This window comes from Rattus norvegicus, chromosome 17, assembly GCF_036323735.1.
Source record: "Rattus norvegicus strain BN/NHsdMcwi chromosome 17, GRCr8, whole genome shotgun sequence".
Classification (NCBI taxonomy): Eukaryota; Metazoa; Chordata; class Mammalia; order Rodentia; family Muridae; genus Rattus; species Rattus norvegicus.
In genome coordinates this window covers 7,210,665-7,231,752 of record NC_086035.1, presented here as the reverse complement: position 1 = coordinate 7,231,752, position 21,088 = coordinate 7,210,665, and the positions used below count along the sequence as shown (strand labels likewise).

The 21,088-nt window shown below is 45.9% G+C and overlaps 1 protein-coding gene and 1 long non-coding RNA gene across 4 annotated transcripts in view; one reads left to right on the top strand and one right to left on the bottom strand.

The window, feature by feature from the left end:
• The window catches only part of LOC134482667 (uncharacterized), a 53,183-nt gene that overhangs the window by 6,858 nt on the left and 25,237 nt on the right, over window positions 1-21,088 (top strand). The window lies entirely within an intron of this gene.
• The window catches only part of Spock1 (sparc/osteonectin, cwcv and kazal like domains proteoglycan 1), a 480,143-nt gene continuing 463,773 nt past the window's right edge, over window positions 4,719-21,088 (bottom strand). For 2 of the 3 annotated variants that reach the window (XM_063276334.1, XM_063276335.1), the window contains exons 5-8: window positions 18,851-19,072; window positions 14,477-14,539; window positions 8,825-8,962; window positions 4,719-7,996 (exon numbers count right to left, since the gene is read on the bottom strand). In XM_063276334.1, the coding sequence (XP_063132404.1) occupies window positions 7,806-7,996; window positions 8,825-8,962; window positions 14,477-14,539; window positions 18,851-19,072 (614 nt within the window). In that variant the 3' untranslated portion in view covers window positions 4,719-7,805. The remainder of the gene's footprint in view (window positions 7,997-8,824; window positions 8,963-14,476; window positions 14,540-18,850; window positions 19,073-21,088) is intronic. The other variant, NM_001271297.1, reaches the window with a different exon arrangement.

Here is a 21,088-nt window from a genome sequence, read left to right as displayed (position 1 = left end):
GTAAAGGGGCCTCCTGTAATTGAAAAAGTGGGTGCTCTCGACGAGGGCCAAAGGAAGGGAGCCATGAGCGTTGCTCATCTGTGCAGCAAATCTTTTATGCGCGAAATCGCGCGGAAATGAAATCAAGCTAGTTTTGCTGTCATCTCAAATCGAAAAGTTTATGGAACTGGTATGTGATGGTTCTGGAGGAGGCACTAAATGACAGGATGGGAGGTGGGAACTGAAGCAGGCTCACTATGATTCCGTTGTGTTTCTGGGAGGCACAGAACCTGTCTAGTCTTCTGTATCGTCCCCTGGAGTGAGTGACACTGAGCCCTTAAGGTAAGGAATAGTTACCCGGATGCAGAGACAAGTCTGGAGACAAAGGGTGTAAACATGTCAAGAGAGGCTGTTGTGCTAAAAGAGTTGGTTGGCTATTTCCCAGCAGAGCTGACAAGTTAATTAAGGAGAAGGAACGTGGATTAAAGCAGGTCCCCAATGGTGCTGACACTGGACACTTTTGAAGAAGACACCCAGCAGAAACTACATCCTAACAGTACAGAGGAGCTGGGGCCAGAAAGATGATTCAGTGGTAACTGTTCTTGCAGAGGGTTGATTCCCAGCACCCAGATGGTAACTCATAGCCATTTGTATCTCCATGCTTAGGGCATCTGACACCCTCTTCTGGCCTCCATGGGCACAAGACATGCATATGGTACACAGCTATACGTACAGGTGGAACATTTACGCACATAAATCCCCTCTTTTTTTTTTTTTAAGTACAAAGGAGATACCATGGCATCAAACATGTGAGAGATAGGATAACTCTGCCTCCGTATGGCAATACCACAGAGTATATTAAAAATGCAATTGCAGACACTAGAGCAAAGCATCTCAACACCCTGAAAACAAAAATACAAATCATCTGCCCTTGTTCTAACGAAAGATCAGAAAGCATAGGCGTCAGCCATCTTGTTTATGCAAAGGTTCTGTGTATGCTTTACCATAAAAACTGAGACAACACTTCAAACAGGAAAGTTTTATGATTTAAAGTCCTGTTCCTGACAAAGTTTGTGTCCCGCCATCCTGGACCAGTTTTTTATTAAAGGGAAAGTGTTAAGGTTGTATTTTTACCACCAAGAGCAACTTGAAGCCACTTGGCTTGGGACGAGGTTGGGTTGTGAATGACACCGCTTTTACCCAGTATTTTGTCACATTTGGCTTGTCACCGATGCAGACTCTAATCTGGATGTAATGCAGGGCTGGAAATCACTCACTGCTGCTGATGCAGTTCTACCCATCAAAGCTGAAACTGTAAATGCCTTGGGGAGGATGTAAGGACTTAAGTCATGGGTAGCTTTATGGTTTTCCTAGAGATTGATGGAGAAATGAGAAAAATCTTTCACATGGCCAGAAGAGTTGGTGAGGGATTTGCAGATGTGCCTAATGAAGATGTGGATGGACATTCCAAAGGCCACAGAGAGTTAATTCTTACTGGTGATGGATGGGAAGAACCCACGGACTCCTTCACAGCGGGAGAAGAAATTGATGTAGACCCAGCAAAGTGGGCATGGTCCTATTTTCCAGGGCTGTTCCTATAGCACAGACAGAGTAGAACAAAATGGAGAAGTGTGATCCTATCTAGACTCAAAGACAAAACCAAGCTCATCCAGGGAAAGACTGGAGGCTTACAACCCTCAAAGCTTCTGATGAACCCATGCAAGCAAACAGCTTCCGGTCTAAGGTTTCTAAAAGATTTCGGGCAGACATCTATGAATCAGGGCCTGGGACTGTTGATGTTGTCTGTTCTGTATATCTAGCCATCAACACTATCAGCTCAACAACCAAACCTGGTCAACTGTCAGCCTGGACCAACCAAAACCAAGTAACAATTTCCATTCTTATACACTTTTAGGTCATGACCTTTCATGAAGTAACAATATAGACCAGCACTCCCCGTCATCTGGTTATTGTGACAAATCACCTCATTACTGCTGGGTAATTGTGTAACAATTGTGTAATTGTGTATTAGATGTTTAAAGAGAGGGGAACTGCATCCTCATAAACTCCATCATATGTTGTATTCTGTCATCAGAGATGGCTAATATTCTCCTGTGAGTAACATAAACATCACCATAAGTGTGTCAGCTGTGGAAAAACCACAGTATATATAGGGTCCAGTATAAGGTTAAGGTATCCAGCAAATACAAGATGTATTCTCTGCATATGAGGAAGGGGCACTGTGGTTTATATTTGATAAGAAAACTTGCAATTAAGTAGGGGCAGTGACGTGATCAGCTTTGGCATTTTTAATCAGTTGCTGTGGTGACCACATTTAGAGTAGCTGTAAGGACTTGGCAATAGTTAAAGCTCGTCAGCTGCTTGGAAGCTCTTGGATAGAGCGGGTCTTTAACACCAGCACTTGGGGAGGCTAAGGCAGGAAGACTGCAAATTCAAGGCCAGAGACTCCAACCCACGAACTAAGGGCTGGGTTTGTACCCCAGTGGTGAGACAGTTGTTTAGCTTGTGTAAAGGCCTGGTTTTGATGCCCCGCCTCGAATGTGTAGATGAATGAAGCCATCACACACCGGCTCCTGGGATAGTTAGAGCATGGGGCTGGCACAGGACAGTGATGGGAGGAGGATGCAGCGGGAGGGGGCAGATGGAAAGTTGAGATGAGGGAGGATGCCTTAGACGGCAGAGCAGGCCTTACACTGAGGGCATTTGAAGAAGCTGCTGGACTAGAGTTTGTTTCCCTGTTCCCCTGCGTCTCTCCCCCCTCCCTTTTCTTCCATGTGCAGGGCTAGCCTCAGGCTCATTGGGTAGCCTGGGTAACCTCTTGCCTCAGCCTCTTGAGTACTTAGATTATCGTGAGCCACCACCCTTTGTTATTTTACTTCTTAAATTACACAAGACAATGCGATGCATTGTTGTGTGACACAAACAGTGGAGCTTAAAGATGAAGTTTGTGCCAGCACCCGCCACCTGCCCCGTCCTCTTGGTTTTCCCTCCAGGGGCACTACCTCTGCTGTTCTGGCATGTATCCCTTTGTGTCTTGTTTTTGTCTGTGCATCCTCTGAACAACAGATAGTATCAAGTTTTAAGATACTTACATAATTTACATATTTGATATGGCTACCTAAAATGTTCCAATATAACCAATATTTTAGAAGTTTTCTAAGTATATAGCAAGTTACTTCATCCTTTTGACAGCTACATAGTATTCCGAAGTATCGGCACCTCTGTGTCTCCTTTTTGATACTTAGTCTTATTATCATTGGTCTAGGAAACAATGTTGCAAAGGAAAAGCTTTCCCATGTATCCTTTTAAGTTATGCTGACGGTGGTCACCAGAAATCCCTGTGTATGTATGTGTATATATATTTATATATATAATATATATGTATATTATATATGTATATTATACATATATAATATATGTACATTGTATATGTATATAATATATATGTATAATATATAATATATGTATAATATATAATATATATGTATAATGTATATGTATAATATATATATATATATATATATATATATATATATATATATATAATCTCCTGTGTACTCTTTCAGGACTCAGCTATTGTAATTCCACCGGGTACAGGGGTCCTCTTGATCCCCAATCTCATCAACCCTCAGCTGCACCAGGATTATTTTCTCAGTCCTAAGCATTATATGACAGTGCTTACTTGCCCTTGTCTAATACTGGGTGGAAGGGCACTGTTTCATTGCCATCTGTGCTCCTGTGAACTGCTTTTTTTTTTTTTTATGGGGCTGGGGACCGAACCCAGGACCTTGCGCTTCCTAGGTAAGCGCTCTACCACTGAGCCAAATCCCCAACCCCCCTGTGAACTGCTTTTAATCTTTCCCTTGCTGGTCTGTTGTGCTGTTGTTTTTTTTGTGGATTTCTAAGAGTTAAAACATATCTTAAACCCTAATCATTCCTTTGTTTTATGCCACGAACATCATCTTCAGTCTCTTGTTTGGGTTTCTTTATGCTGTGCTATTATCTTTATGGGTTCACGTTTGTCAAGGTTGTCAGTTTTCCCGTTCGTGGATGATGTTTGCAGGGTTCCAGGAACACCAGACTCTGCTTTCCCCAGACACAGTGTCTAGATATCCTGTCATCTGTAGTTTGTGAAATTTGGGGTGGAAATGTCAGTGGGAAATTCATACAGCATTAGCTCTACAGCTGGTGGGTCTTTCCAAGTGGAGCCTAATTCATACCCTGCCCTGGAGATATGGACTAGGGTTCCCAGAGTGGCAGGGACGTTTGCAAGTAGAATGCCAGACCAGAGAGTATGCTGTGTCAAGGGACTGAACAGCAGTGGTTGATGGAGGCGTGGCTTAGCCATAGGTACCCTGGGACAACTGTGGATGCTCTGTCCCAGTTCAAATGCTTGCCAGCCTGACTAGCATCTGATATGCTAATTCATGGGGGAGAGGTGAGGGTTCCTGAAGAAAAGGACAACATTTCACTCCCAGTCATCAGTGAGATTGAAATACAGCAGCCAAGGGAGAAGCTGGGGCCAGAGGGAATCAAAGGCAGCCAAGGACTTGAGTGGAATGTGTCTGAGAAGGTACAGGTAAGCTGGTCAGTCCACTGACAGGCAGCCTTGCCTGAGGGCCCTAGCAGCAATCACTTGACAACCTAGACTGTTCTGCGGTGGCTATGTGGTGACTCAAGTTCACATCCAGGCTAAGAAAACACAAGCATTCACAGGCTGCGGAGAAAGTAAAATTTATTGAGACAGACAGAACTGCGCCTACTCAGGACTACAGGGAAGCGCTTGCTATTAACCAAAGAGCCGTGTTCACATTCCAGAAAAGTCTACATGGAAAAGCATTCAGAATACTAGATTTTTCTACGTCACTATTTCACCTACGATAGGGACAACAGACTGACACTCTGAATTTGATGGCCTTTTTTTTTTTTTTTTTTTTTTTACAAGGCTACACATTAAACAGGGACAAACATCAGTGACTGAGAAAAGGTGTAAAAAGACCAAACTACCCACTGTAGAGAGGGCTCTTGGATGTTACTGTACAGTGTGGTCAAGATAAAACCAAACCAAAGCCAATGTCAATGGCATTGTGGGACAATCAGAGGACAGACCTGGACAGACAAATCATTTCCTGTGTACTTAGGGACGTGGGCATAAAGGAGGGACCGAGAGAAAGCCATGAAGCCATCCTCATGCTGACAAGATCTGTAGAGACATTAATGTGGCAGACAATGAACCCTGGTGGAAGAGAATTCTGGGTTTGAATTGGATGTCACAGCAATGGTAGTAAGTAACCGTTTGTAGGATTAGAGTAACAGGACCAACTGAAGGTTTTCTAAAACTAAGGACTCAACAAATGACCTACCTAAACAAGCGGTTTGTCATCACAGCCTCATATGCTTAAAAAGTCTCATATGCTCACCTGATTATTAGAATGAAAGGCTCCTTCCAAAAAGAGGCCAGCGGAAGTACTGTTTCTCAGGAGGACGTAACAAAGGTCTAACTTAAGTACCACTGTAAATAGTCATATTTAAAACCCAGAGCGGGGCATGAGAAGCGGCACCGGCTGCCTTGCTGATGTGGGCTCCGGACGTAGGAGGGCTTTTGATTTAATATTTTAATGAATCAAAACATCTTCTTGGAACGTCTCTGAAAATGACATCTTATTACCTTCCTGGGAATTGCCTACTGAGCCCTCTTCTTCACCATTAAGATAATGTTAAGGACTTCTAAGTGTCATCTTAATGTGACACTTGTCATAAGATAATTAGACAAAGTAAGTGGCTCATTGGGTTCCTAGAAGTTTCTCAAAGAGAAATCAATTTGCCGATTGTTAATTTGTTCTCTGGTGCATTTTTTTTTTTGTCCCCCAAGCTCAAAGGAAACAATGGTTTATGTGGATGGCCTGCACGGAGATTTCTAATATGTCTTTTTAATGTATTCTGTTACAATGTAGCTGCGATTAAGCACCTGTTTTTTAAATTACATCAGTTTTGAGAGTGGGAAGAAAGAAAAAACAAACAAACTGGGGGGGAGGGGGAGAATGGCGTTGAGATCCTAAAGCTGAGCGGGTTCACATCTCCACAAGGAGGAAGCACACAGTGTCAGCACCCTGGCTCTGTGGTATAACAGACTGGGTGAAGGGCACCATGAATATTCCTTTCCCACGAGGCCTGATGTCACTTTGCCCATCCTGTTCAAGGAAGGAAATGGTAATGATTGAAGGCAGCTTCTGATACAGAAAGCCAGTCTGGGGTGGGAGGCCGGCACTGCCCCTGTGGTCTCAGTTTAACCTATACGCTTTTTGCCTGAGTTGATGGATCTGTCTTGTGGACTGGCTAGAACTCATGGGGGAAGGCAAGGACAATGGAGAAGAGAGTGTCTGGCAGGCTGTGGCTGGTTAGGACAACTAGCTAGTTAGGAAGCAAGCAGGCAGAGCTTAGGGACTGGCCCTGACCTGAATGAGGCTGTACTGAAGACTACTCTTTGGTACTTGTGGGAAAGAAATCTGAAAAATAGTGAGATGATATCATTACTGAAACTTGACGCCAATTACGAGCTCAGGGAACAAACAGTAAAATTTCTTCAGTAGTATGTGTGTGGGAGAGATAGCTGCTGACTAGCTGACTAGCCTCTTGTGCTACTGGGAATCTCTTTCTAGGCTTCTACTGGGGGCTCCTATTAAACAATGGGGGATGAAGAGAAATCTTTAGAGCCTCTGTACCCTGGTCATGATGTGTGGATAGAAAGGGGACAAGAGAAAACAATGAGGAACCCTAAATCTTCTTCTAAACATTATAACGATGCTGTCTCCTTGGGGAGCTGGGGCTCCATGGGGAACACGTAGGAAAAAGCCCTTGGGTGGACAGGGAAGGAAGCTGCCGCAGGTGGATACACTGTATCCTGAGGGGAGCTTTGAGAGGAGGTGAGGAAATGGCTTGTGGGAGTTGCATGGCTTCTGTGGGTAAAAACAACTTAGGCAAACCGAGGCTTCCCCAGGCTGCAAGCTACACGTGCCAAGAGTCGGTGCAAACCGGACTCCAAGAGCAGTTTGGTATCCCGGTTTGTGTCCTGGGTCTGGAGCTGCTGACTCAAAGCCATTGTTTATCTAAGGTGTTTTCCGTGTATAACCAGACACTCGGCTGAGAGGTGTGTATGCAAGCCATGCACGCAGTCACCTATCTGTGCATGGGCAGGGGGAGCATCGAGATCTTAACTTTTATGAAAGGAAATGAGTTCTCCAAAGGGACCTGGACTGAATTAAGGCTGTCATTTGTAGGAAGCCAGATACAGTGACATGAAAATTAATTTTTAATAATAAACACCAGAGGTGGTGGAAGTGGGAGGGAAAGGGAACAGCCTGGTACGTTTTCCACAACATCTACAGGACACAAGAAAAGCACGTAGACATCAGAAGGCTGGGAACCATGCTGTAAGAACCACCGATGTGGGTAATCAGAGAGGGTCTTTGACGCTTGAGAGGGTGGGGCTCCCCGCACTGTTGGAATTCACATAAATCACATGCTAGTTGCGAAAACCTCGCGGGGAGAGAAGGAGGCTTTAATTAAGCCAGCCATCCTCTCATCCAATGAAAACAAAGAAACAAGGAACAAAAAATAGCATCCTTTCTCCCACACAACTGTATGCAAATTCAGACGCTCTGGGAAGAGGGTCTCCCAAACCTCAGGCCGGTACAGAGAGCAACAGGGGAGAAAAGACCCCGGTGCCTCGGAGTCTTAGATACAACGCAGGCAAAGGAAACGACTTGCAGATCTGTGTCAAAAGCGTGTCCTCTTCCTCGTGGGCGCTACCATATGTACCCGACCTCGTCTTCTTTGTCGTCATCCTCATCCTCATCATCTTCCCTCACGGCCCGGGTGTGCACCCTCAGCTTCCCCTCTTTGTCCTTTGGTCCCAGCTCCCTCTCGTCGTCTAGGTCATCCAGCAGAACCACGGAGCCTCCGCTGCCGAAGTCCCCGGAGGTTTCCTGCTCCTCTTCTGGCACAGGAAAGAAAGACCCTGGGTTAGTTCCTACTGTCCCCATGGCCCATGCTGGGGCTCCCTATGCGTGTGACTTGAGTTCTAGGGCAAACCCAGGGCATTCGCTTCTGCGGTATGAGAGCTCAGCTTGGAACAATCTCTCAGGCTTGTTCCTGGTCTGCTCTGATGGAAACCTGACCTGGTTAATTGTTTTTTGTCAACTTGACACATCTGGGAAAAGGAACCTCACTTGAAAAACTGCCTCCCCACCCCCATCCCGGGTTAGTCAAGCCTTTAGGACATTTCCTAGACCAGCGATTGATGCAGGATGGCGCAGTGCATTATGGGTAATGCCGCTCCTGGGTTGGTGGTCCCGGGCTTATGAAAGCAGGCTGAGTGAACGACAGGGAGCAAGTCAGAAGGCAGCATCCCTTCATGGTCTCTGAGTCAGCTCCTGTCACCAGGTTCCTGCTCTGACTTCCTACCAAGTCCTTTCTGCCCAAGTTACTTTTGAATATGGTCTTTACCACAGCAATAGAAAGCAAACTAGAACAGAGCCCTAGAGCACCGCAGGTGCATCGGCTTGTCTGGTCTGAAGGCTACGGTCCTGCCTGCTGTGCCAGGGCCAGCCCCTTGATGCAGAACCCATCCACCCAGTGGTAATGGTGAGTGCTTGCTGCTGGGGAAATCAGCATTGTGTGAGGTCTTTCCAGCACTTCTATTTCCACTGCAGGAGACGCAACCACAGCCAGAGCTGGCTCTTGAAATTCTGTTGGGATCCCTACACCATCAGGCCGCTTGGGCCACGTGGGGTATTGTGGGACTGGTGCAGGAGGCATTACTCACCACAGCTTACAGTGCCCTGTTTCCTGGAGCCAGCCAGCTCGTTCCCATATTTATCCACGCACCAGCACTGCCCCGTGCTGCCGTGGCACTGTGTGGCTTTGTAGTAGCCTTCCTCGTTACACCGAGGTATGAATGCCCCTGTAGGGGGAAAAGAGGCAGCTTGAGTCAGAGAAACAAGTGTAGGGGCTTGGGGTTAATCCCATTCAAGCCAGGGAGGAAGGCTCACATGTCAGCTGAAGATCTACGGTAGGGCTGACAGGAAAGAGTTGGGCTGGTTGGTTCCTACTTTATTAACATTACAGGGACCTTATCCTTTAAGAGGATGAATACACTGGACTCTGAGAAACTCAGTTTTCAGTTAATAATAGCTAAAGCTATTGAATAGTTATAGATATTCCAGATACTGATGTAACCCATGCACATTTTATACCGAAGACATTCACGTTATCTATTTGTATGAATAAATACACAGCTGGGGCCTTTGATGAGATTCATACCTTTGCTCAAGCAGCATGCTCTCAGCGTGCGATAAAAATGTGTCGCGTGTGATCATTAATCTTAATATCAACTTGATTGGTTGACACTAGCGAAGCCCAGCTTTGAGAGGTTATCTTTGAGGGCATGGCCTAATCAATGGGTTAATCCTTGTATGGATTCATTCCAGGCTGGTCTTATTGGAAGCACAGCAGCCTAGGACGACATGGGCAATTAAGGGGACACAGGATGGTGAAGCAGCCCTTGTCCCCAGAGTCTGCCTGAAGACTCGTGACAGTCGAGAATACCGAATTCCACCACAATTAACATTTTCTGTAAAAGATTGCCGACAGAGCAACAATAACTCCTTCTGTACAGAAACTTTCAAATATGAATTTGAAAGTAACGGTGAGTCCACGTGACTCCCCTTCCATGTATTTTATTAAATTCTCATAGAAAAAAGGCTCTAGGTTTCACGGGTGCTTCTTGTGGTGTAGAGTTTTATCTGATCGGCTGGAATCCTTCTGGTATACCTCGGGAGCCACCCTGGGATCTCATTTAGATTCCTAGCAACCTTTTGAAGATGTAACTTCTGAAGCCACCAAAACTGTAACTATGGCTGCCTTAAAGACAGCTAAGTGCTGCCCTCCTTGGGGAAGCCTGTGTCTGTATTAGGTGTGTCTTATCCTCTCCTGATGGACCATCGTGCTTAAATCTATATTTAAAAACTCGTTTTAATAAACTCCAGCTTTGGTTCATACTGCTGGCCCTGAGATTCCATTCTGTGGTGAGATCAGGGGTCTGGCATTACCTAAGTGTGGAGGCATGGAAAGGACAAGAAAAAGCCTTGGGCTGGTGGCAGCCATGCTGGGCTGTCTCTCTTACTGTACCTATGCTGACAGGAACACGTGGGAGGCGGGAGATGGGGTTCTCGGTAGAGGAAGCATGTCACTGGGAGCATGTAGATTGCCTTGCCATTATGGGCTGATACCCCAAAACTGTAAGCCAAAATAAGCAGAACTCTCAGGTGTTCGTAACACTGATGAAATGTTACGGTTTCTTCTTTTTTTTAAAAAAAAAGAATTATGTACTTATTCTATATAAAGTACACTGTAGCTGTCCTCAGACACACCAGCAGAGGGCATTGGATTCCATTACAGATGGTTGTGAGCCACCATGTGGTTGCTGGGAATTGAACTCAGGACCTCTGGAAGAGCAGTCAGTGCTCTTAACCACTGAGCCATCTCTCCAGCCAGCTCCTGTTTCTTTAAATTACTTTATAGCTCTGTTTCACGATGTGGTCCGCGTACCAGCAGCATACCCTGGAACCCCATTACAAATGATTGTTTTTTCCTGGTTCTTAATCAAAAGTCAATTTTGTTTTGCTTTCTTTTTTCTTTCTTATTAAAAGAATGTATTTGTGTGCTTCGGCTGCATGCATGTTTTGCACTCACTGTGAGCACGCTACTCTTGTGGAGGCCAGGAGGAGGCGTCAGATGCCCTGGATCTGGAGTCAAGGCAGCTGGGAGCTGCACACGTGGGTGCTGCAAGCTGAGTCTGCATCCTCTGCAAGAGCAGCAAGTGCTCTTGACTCTGGAGTCCTCTCTTCAGCTCCTTCACTGCCAAAGTCAATTTTGAGGGGCAGAAATGCCTTCCTTCTCTGTTGAGTTTGGACAGCTCACTCTTACATTAGGGCTGTTTGGTCCTCCCCTCCCTTCTCCCCGTACTGTCAAGCACTTTCATTAGTTTGTTGAAAGATGGCGACGTCTTTGTAACATGCTGGTGTTGGCATTCCCTGCCTACTTGACTTTCTTCTTTAAGAACTTGGTCACTTCCGGTTTTTGTGTTCTTTTGGGGTTCTGAGCCGCAGTTCTAGTTGTCTATTATTTTTGATAATGGTTTGGTGGAATAGCCCCTTTATATTTTCATTCCGTCGAAAATGCCCCCTAGATTTTATTTGACTTTCTCGGTGTTTCTTCTTCTCGCTCTTTGGGCTGGTGAGTCTGGGGCATGTTCGCTGGGAATGTGTTTCATCTGTGGGGCTGCCCGTGACAGGCGTGTCGTGTAAATACATAAATGTGGATTAATCACTTTGTTCAGTAGTTCTATGTCCACGCTGACTACTTGAGCTGTGTTATTGGTGTGAGCCCATTATATCAATTCTTAAGGCTTTGGGACACTGACAGCCCGTGACAGGCCTTGCTTTTTACAAGGTGGAGTGTTTGCTTCCCCTGACATTATCGTGTTATAAAAGGGAGTGCTCCAAGTTCAGCTGTCTGTACACATGTGCTAGGTGCGACTTTGACGACACGTTAATGGTACAGTGAAGACCTCCTGTGCCTTGATTGTGACCCCTTGTTCCTATTTCCTCCACCACATCTGTAACTCCTGTCTGCCATGGTGTCCATTTCATGACTCCTGTCAGGAAATCACCTTCGTTCTCTTCCCTTTCTTTCATGATAAAAAACTCTTTTACCTCTGATATTTTTGGAGAATTTTCTGATAACTTCTGTGGTGCAGTACAGTCTATCCAAGTGAGATCTAAAGTCAACCTGGATTTTCTTTTCTTACTGGCTAGATCAGAAAGGTCGCACGGGCCAGCCCCCCTGTTTTCATTGAGAATCTGCATGAAATGTTAAGGAAGTCAAATAAAACCTAACCTTGAATGCACTGGGATAAGTTTAAAATTCTAGGTTCAAACCCAGCTCCACCTGAGCAATACCATTTTCTCTTTCTAAACTAGCGGGAATCGGACGTCAAACTTACTCTCATTCGATGATAGGTAATCTTCATTCCCGATTATGAGTTTATCTTCTCTGGAGGAACTCTAAAAGACCCTAAAAACTGCATCCTTAACGTCACTGAAGCAAAGGCCTCTGGTTACCACTGTGGCTCTCGACTCACTAATTTTATTTCTGCCAATACACTGTTACAACTGTAACACTGGAGGGTCAGGTTGTCTTCGTGCCAGTAAATTTAGACACCAATGGGTATAGGATCTAGTTAGAATGTTTTTCTTTAGCCGCATCCATTTTATGCATGAGCATTGCCTGCTCCTGTGTCAGCACACTCCTTGCATGTCTGGTGCCCATGGAGGCCAGAGGGGGCACTGCATCCCCTGGGGCTGTAGTTAGAGATGATAGTGAGTCACCAAAATCCAACCCTGTTTCTCTACAACAGTAGCCAGGGCTCTTAATCTATCCCAGAGCATGCTGCTCACCAAGCTATTTCACCACGCTCAGATGCCACGATACCAAGTGAGGTAAGGATCCCAACCCTGTAGTCACCACTGTGGACTTTAATGACAACTATAGAGGTTACAGCTTAGATGCGTGTCATAACTGGTACCCAGCACTGCACCCTCTTCCCTAGGAGCTCCAGCCAGTACACAGGATCCTTAATTTTCAGGGAGCGCAGAGGGAAATAGGGATTAGATTCTTTCAGTTGCTCATGCAATGGGAAGTCAGGGAGCTCTGTGAGAGATTTTTAAGTCCAGGACTGCCGAGGAGGTGGAGAATGTGGGAAATACCCAGCCCCCTCCTGACCAGCAGTTGGAAACCACAGTACCTAATAGACCACAGAGTGCATTAAGACTGAGCTGAGCCCTGGGGTTGGTGAAAAGCAGGTGTTGTACTAAGCCTGTAATTTAATAAGATGGCTGCTTTTTCTAAGTAGGTAGTGATTATAACTGATTATGATGTGTTGTTGCTTGTTTTCTTTATTTATCTGAATCTGAATGCCCCTGAATGCACAGTTGTTATTAGGAGATCTTTCTGCATGCAGAAAACAATTTGTATGCAATATAGGGCGGCGTGTTGCGTGAGTTGTAGGGGGGTGAGCTCAGAATGTGGGAGATTTGAGATAAGACACAGGTGAGATTATGTTAGGGGAGAGGTGGATCATGTGCCCCGAGGACCATGAAAAATGAGACATGCCACATGGCGTACCTTATAAATGCATCGTTAATGAAGGATAAAAATCACCATATCCATGGACCTTTAAAAAATATTGTAATTGCATAAACTACATGTAAATCTTGGGTATATTCTCAAACTCCAAAACACTGCCCTGTCTAGTGTATTGGAGACAGCCACCGGAAGTCCGCAGACAGCCACCAGAAGTCCAGTAGCTGAGCAAAACAGAAGGAGGAGGGATGCAGATGCTGCGCCCTCAGCCAGAAACACACTTTCCACACCAACAAACCAAGGCGGCAAGAGTTCAAAAGCACAACTTTCAAGTTCTCGCAAAAATCGAAAGTATGAGGCAAGCCATGGAAACAAGTTGTTCTCAAAGGCAGAAGAGGGGGGCATGGACTATGAGGTAACCCCAACATTTAGAAGACAAGTTGCCAGCATTCACACTTGCATTTGGCAACCTTTAGGAAAAATGTGCCCATCTCCTTGAAGTCGATAGATTAACTTCTGAGGCAGTGCGCTGTTCCGGGAACGCACCTGCCTCTGAACACTTAAGGAGACTCTCTGGATGACGAGGTTGCAGCTGTCTGGTCCTTCTAACACAGAAAGAGAGCAGGTTCGCTCTTCATCAAATGAGGTTGACCAGTATGCCCATGATGGCCACCGTACACTGCTACTCCCATCCCCACCTCACTCATCCTGGAGCTAACAGGATGGAGAATGAGCTTGTACTTCTGCAGCAGCTGACCTGCTTCTGCCTTAAACCCAGAGGAGAAAGCTGCAGCCTCTAAATAGGCTGGCGTCTCCCATCCAGAGAGGTGCATGCCCTCTGACCCTATCTGATACATTCCGGCAGGGGTCACAGCTTGCCTTGTTCCTTAAATGGATAACTAGCCCTGGGGAAGAGAAGACATATCCTAACTTACAAGCCTTTCATTTTGATAACTAGAAAGGTGCTCGTGGGCTCCATTCAGTGGCTTTATGTGACAGAGAGAAATCCAAGAGTTAGTACATCCAGAATGAGGGCAGGAGAGCTGCAGAGAGCTGAACACTGAATGTGGTCAGTGTTGCCTGCTAGACCCTGGCCCAGCCTCTGGCTTTGTTTGCTGGTAGAAGGCCTGCTCTGCGCACCAGCAGGCCACGAGTGCTCAGGCTGGTGGAAAATGAAGCCTTCCTTCCACCGCCCCTAATTGGATAAACACCGCAGAGCTGAATGCAGTGAGGGATGGGGATGGTTCAATCAGTGGCAAGGAGTTGTACTCACCCAATAGGCTTTTCCCCTTGCTCAGCTTCTGAATTCTGTTCATTTCGTTCTGGCAAGGGAGGCCTAGAAAATAATTTATGAAAGTCAGTTTCCAGATGGTACGGAATATAATCTCTAATGATTGACTCCACTCTCGATGCGAAACGTGGGCTACAACACACCTGGGTGTGGAACTGCTCCATATGTTGTTGACTGCGCAACAAAACAAACTCGGGTCGTTAGCGTTGCTAATTTTAAGAAGAACTTGCATCACAAGGCACTTCAGAATAGCCTCGTGGAGGCTACTTACATAATATAGGACGCTTCCCTCCTACGATGGACCAAGGAACAACCAAGTGATCTGCTTGTAGACTTTTTTGTTCTCTCCGCAAGGGAAGCATCCAGCAAAGCTGAAAACTGAGCCTCCGGCTTACTAGAGGATAAGAACTCTGAATATGCAGATCAGCTAACCAGAGGTGGCCTTGCTTGATCAGCTGCATGCTCCTGTCTTGGGATGGGAGTAGGGGGCTAGAGAGGTTAGAAGTACTGAGGCATGCCTGTGCAGATGGGACAGACGAAAGGCAAGGGGTCCAGGGTGAGACACATCGAGGTTCTTCTCTCTGCCTCCTGAACACTCGGGATCCCCGACATCTCTTCCCCCATGTCGGCCACTGAGTCCTCACTTGCGAAATGAACAACCTCCAGTAAACTGCTGTGTAGGACACACAGGGAGCCACGAGGCTAAGCATGTGGATGGGAGAGTATGGGCTTGTGTGGTCTCCCTAGAGAAGGATTTACTACTGCGCAAAGTGGCAGATGACCTCACTAGTATTTTAGGGTCTGCCTGTTACGTGTCTTTGCCATTTTTATGTCTCTGGCAGGTCCTGCCATCGGACCAGGGTCTTTGTAGCATGGGTAAGGGCGTCCCATGCCTCTGCACTCTTAACCATGTCTCGCTCCCGCTTCTGTCTATCACCATACGGGTTTTACAATGCCAGCTGGCATGACTGCCTCTAGGTGAGAAAGAGCGGCTTCAAGACGCACGCATTTAGGGTAAAGGGGGAAGACAGAAGCAAACCCCACTGTGAGTAAGAAAGGCAGCACCCGCTATGACTAATAGCTACGGTTTACCCAATGATTGGAATGTTCTAGAGTTTCTTTAAAAAAGATCTTGACACCCGCCATATAAAATAGGTGCTGACCATATCACTAGTTTGTAAACAAGAATTCTCATCCACGGTGGAGCAGACAGTTGGTACACAGAAGGATAATCCGACTGTTACAGTGGAGTAGGGCTCTAATCTTTACAATACTTTGTTTAATTGTTTAAAAGCCTACCTATTTAAAGAAAGGAAAACTTAAACTGGTGAAAATCAACCGAAATGCAGACAAGAACAAGACACACAATTTTTTGGGTCATTTTTTTTTTAAATGAAAAAACTCATCCAGGGAAAAATTTCCTGCTGAGCAGCAGATGACAAGAGTGGAGATTTTTCTAAGAAGTTGAGGATTCTAATAAAAAAAAAAGTGGACCATAGGAGAGCAGGGTTCAGGGAGTGACGTGGAGGCTGGTTGGGACAGAGAGAAACAATTACAGAGAGGAAAGTCACCCCCAGAACCACAGCTTTCATAGGCCACAACTCTGTTGTGACTGAGAAGGACTAACCAGAGAGAGTTCTCAAGATAAACGTCAAAGAAGAAAAGTTTCCTGAAAGTTAGAAAGCATCTAATTCTAGAGTTCAAAGAAGCATAGCATGTCACATCTCTGCAGTGTGGTGCACACTGAGCAGGCCTCCAGTGACTCCTAGGAAATCAAGGTCTTAGAAAAGTAGAAAAGAATCCTTTCTGGTGCTTCTGGCCATGGTGAGGCAACTGAAGGGAAAACAGGTATATTCTGACTTACAATTCCCAGAGGCTAGAGTCCACTGGGGACCTTGGGAGCAAAAGATGCTTGATGCTGTTGCCTCTACGCACAGGAAGCAGAGAGAGGCGAGAGGCTCTGTCTCGCAAAGGCTCCACAGCCTTCCTAAACACCATTGACAACTGAGACTTGAATGTCCTTGACACTGCCCTACAATGTCCCGTCATCTAGAAACTTCTTTATGAAACAAAGTAGCAAATCAGTGTGAAGTAACACTGGGAGGGGAATGGACATGAGAGAGGCACAAATGAGACAGAACTTTTCCCTGGGGATGCCTCATCAGTCCAAGGCATACCCCAGGGCTCTCTCCACATGCTGACAAGGGCCAGAGATAGCCCTGTGGTCTAGTGGCCAGCTCAGTCCCTTGGTAACTGTGAGTAAACTCTGCCTGGCTCTCCACCCTCACCAGTGGGTCAGCTCTGTGCCACCAGCGTGTTAGAATAAAGTCAACACCTGCTATTGTTGCTATTTAGCTCCAATCTGTGATAGCTAGTAGAGTTAGGGAATGAGATATAAAGGGAGGGAGAATGACACAATTTTGTTTTAATATTTAAGGGAAAGTTATCTCTGTTTACACATGATACAGTTTACACCTGAAAACATCAAGACAACAAGGACAGCTGGAAACAGAGTTTTTTTGGGGGGAGAGCAGTGCCGTGGGGAACTGCGATGGGAACAACACTGAGGATTCCAACTCTGCTAGCTGGGAGAAGCCTCTAAGATAAAAGGATTCAATATTATGTATCTGAGGAGAATTTTTAATAAATTGGTCAAATGCATTCTAAAGTTCAGGAGGGAAGAAAAACATGGCTATCCTAGAACATTCTGAAATAAAAATCAATGGCAAGGGAGGAGAGACCTACAATATCACAAGACACAGGGTCAATCAACTGTGATTTAAAGTGGTTTTTTTAACTGTGAATTAAATTGGGTAGAATTGATTTATGGACAGTTAGGTAAGTGGGACTGAGTGTTCAGAAGTAAATCAAAGACACACACACGTATACATATATGATTTTATACACACACACACACACACACATACATAGTTAGACATGCTATTGGTAGAAGAAAGATTCATCAATAAATGGCAGAAAGGCAGCTAGGTTGCTATGTCCAGCTTACAGCAGGAGCCAAGGTCTCCCTGGCTGTGTGCACATTCACAGGCAAAAGGCAAAATCTGAACAAACACTAAAACAAAGTTAGCCAAAAACATGAGAGAGTTGCCTGATTAGATTCAAGTGGAAATGCCCTTCTCAGCCTCCTGCTTTAAAGTCCAAGCTTTAGGACTTATCAAGGCATAGGACAAGAAAACGAAGACGTGCAACTATGTCAAAAATTTTCCATAACCAAAAAAAAGTGCAAAGTTTGGAAAAAAAATATTTGCAACTCCGTCACTAGCAAAGTTCTAAGTCTACAAATACACATTTTCCTGCTGAAAAATAAAACATAGTTTCAACAGGGGGAAATGTACAAAAAATAAAGGACAACATAAAACTATTTCAAGGAAATGGAAACCTAAAAATGTGCCAGAGGTGAGCAGAGTTCCTCAGATCCATTCATTACGAAGAGAATGGAGCTGGTAGGGAGTGTAGTATCGCTTTGTCCCAGTTTGGCAACAGCGACTGGGTTTGATATTGACACAAAGAAACGATATTCTGATTTTTTCCCCCTCACCAAAAATCTCTAATGTAACTTCTTTTGGAAGGCAGATTGGCAACTGTGCTAAAATACAAAGATGCGTGCCCCGCCCCTGGGGATACGTCTGATAAGCCTATGAATGTGCACATGAAATCGCCCTTTCCTAAACCTTCCAAAGAGCGAATACATTTTAGATATGCACCCTGGCATCTTTGTGCACATGCATAAATGTTGTACAATTTGAATGCTATTAGTAGACAGACAGCCAGATTTCTGGTCCACCGGGTACACTCCCTAGGGGGCAGCGACAGAAGTAAAAGCCAGACAGGAAAGGTGACCCGCCTGCAGGAAGGAAGAGTACGGATGGAATGCTGGGGCAGGCTGGCTCCCTTTCCTCACTTTGGGTGACAGGAGATACTCTGGGACCCTCTCTTCCTATATCCCTTAGATCCTGTATATTCCACTAGCTGTCATTTGTTTATAAGCAAAACGTCATAATTAAGAAGAATTCACTGGAAAAGGGAAATAGAATCCTCTTACACTTATACAGTGAGAACCTCATTGCAGCCTTGAGAACCACGTAGCAAAGGTTTGACACACCCGTTTTATAGATGAAAACGCTAAGCGTGGTAAGGATGCTTTCCTAAAGGAAAGAATTGCTCGGTTAAAAACCATCTTTTTACTCTTGGTTTCCTGAAACGCCTTATTAAAAGCAGACAGGAGGGGCGTCCAGGCTGGCTGTTTTGTAGGGCAATGGACAGCTGTGGTGTTCTGTGCTCAGATCTCTGCTGCGCTCCCTGCCCATGGCTGCCTGGCCTTGGAGCCCACCTTACCTCCTGGCTTCTGGAAGCAGTAACACCACTCGTTGTTGGAGAGTTTGCCGTCCTTGAAGGAGTCACACGAGTTGAAGAGAGGTTTGATACAGGGCTCATATTTGTCTAGGTAGATGGCATTGATCTCCGAGTGGTCCAGCAAGAGGTCATAGTTCATGTCCAGCTTGTTGAACATCCAGCCCAAGGAGTCCTTGCAAATGGGCAGGATGCTGGTGTCAAACCCTGTGAGACAAAGGGACATCTCGGTCTGCCAGGCCTGGAGCACACCCTGCCACTCTGTAACTTGGTGCCCCAGAGGGGTCAGGGAGCACCCTACTGTGTCCTCCCTTGGGGCTGTTACTATACAGTAATATAAATTACACCTATTCCTGTCTAGCTTCAAATGAATGAGACTCAACCTATGATTTCTGTATAAGGTCTGTGCAATTTACTAATCTAATTCTCTTAAGCCTTGACTGGCTACTTCCACAACTGTGCTCCCCAAATACTTGCTCTTTGAGTCTTCCTGGGTCATTTTTGCTCTAATACTCCGCTGTTCTGGGGAGGCATTTCACTTGGGCACATGCTGCTGGTTCATCATGACTAATGGAGATCTCCTCTTCCCTCCTCCGTCCTCCTCTTCCTCCTCTGTGTTCCTCTCCCCTTCCCCCTTCTCTCTCTCCCTCCTTCCCTCCCCCCCTCCCTCTCTCCCCTTCTTGCTCATGGTCTCTACCTGCAACAATACCCAGCCTAGTAATTCAACCTTCACGTCTCTCTATTCTCCCCAGTAATTGGCTCTAACCATTTTATTTAACCAATAGTTTTAAACTGGGGAGCAAGGTTTGCCCAACAAAGGCTGGCATACGTGGGAATTTGCCTGTCTTGGGAGAGGGGGCAACAAGATCTTGGAATACAGAGTTGAGCCTTTGAATACACAGCAGCACCAGCCCAGCCCCCAACATGTTCCCTTTATATGTGAGGCATATAAATGCCCCGAAGGCACGAGTCAACTCTGAGGGAGATGTCTTCAAAGGAGAAATCATTCCCTGGGACAGTATGTATGTCTGTGGTATAAATAGACGTCCCATTTTGCAGGACTGAAAGGAAAACCAGGAACACACTGAAACATGATTAATACTGAAATTGGGCTTATCATTTTGGGGGGGTAAAAAAGAAAATACAAAACAAAATATTGGAGAAAGGAGCGGGGTGGAGGTGGGGGAGGACAATTGCAGGTGAATGAGACTCAAGGCTCCACTCTATCCCAGAGGACCCTTTGGCCCAGGCTGAGGGGAGAGTGCCCTGTCCTTCTTCAGTCCCTTCTTCCTCCTCTGACGCCACAGGAGATGGACTCCAAACCAATTCACTTCTCTTATTTCCCCTCGTTTCCAGTTTCTGAAAAGGGCACGTGTACCCGCCGGCATCTGCGGCTGTTGGAGGCAGAGTTTGGAGCAAAGCTCTGGGGCTGCCTCTTCATATCCAGCACATGTGTTGCTCCTTTCTCTGGCCTCAGAGGACAAAACACCCTTGCTCCATACCTCTCCCGCCCCAGTGGCTTTGGGACATCAAACTGACATTGACTCTGGGAACTCAGTCTAGTCCTAGGTACACTAGGCTATCCAAGGCTCCCACCTGTTTGCAGAGAGACCCTCTGGGGACTGACTGGAGGCTCCAAGGACTTCCCTTCCCAAAAGTTACTTGCTATGGAGAAGTTACTCTGAAAACCCAGGGTTGGGCTGATCTGGGGGTGGGGGTTGGGGGGTTAACCAACAAGTTTCTCTAGATAGAAATTAGTGCTCATAGACTCCCAAGGAACCCCTGGCAGGGATGGAAAAAACAAAATCTCACCTCACCATCCTATAGACAACAGCTGCCAGGAACTCCCTACCACCTGTCAAACACAGTCTAAGAAACAAGCGTCCTCTTGCCACTGAGGCAAAAGACTGAGGCTGTCAACGCTAAGCCCCAGTACTCTTCCTTGGTCTCTCCAGAGAGCTATGAGTAGCAAAGACTTACCAAACGGTAAGATCATTACTTTTGTTCTCGAGACAGCATCTATATTTGTAGCTGGGCAGGTCTGGATCCTGTCTTTAAAGTTTTCTCCTGCCTCAGCTTCCCAAGTAAACTGGGAAACATGTGTACCACCACCACGCTGGGCTGGTGAACCATACTGGGCCAGCTGAGAGGCTGTGTTGACTTTGTGACTTCTCATCTCCTACCCTCAAGCCAAGAACATTGCTTTCACATTTCCATCCAAAG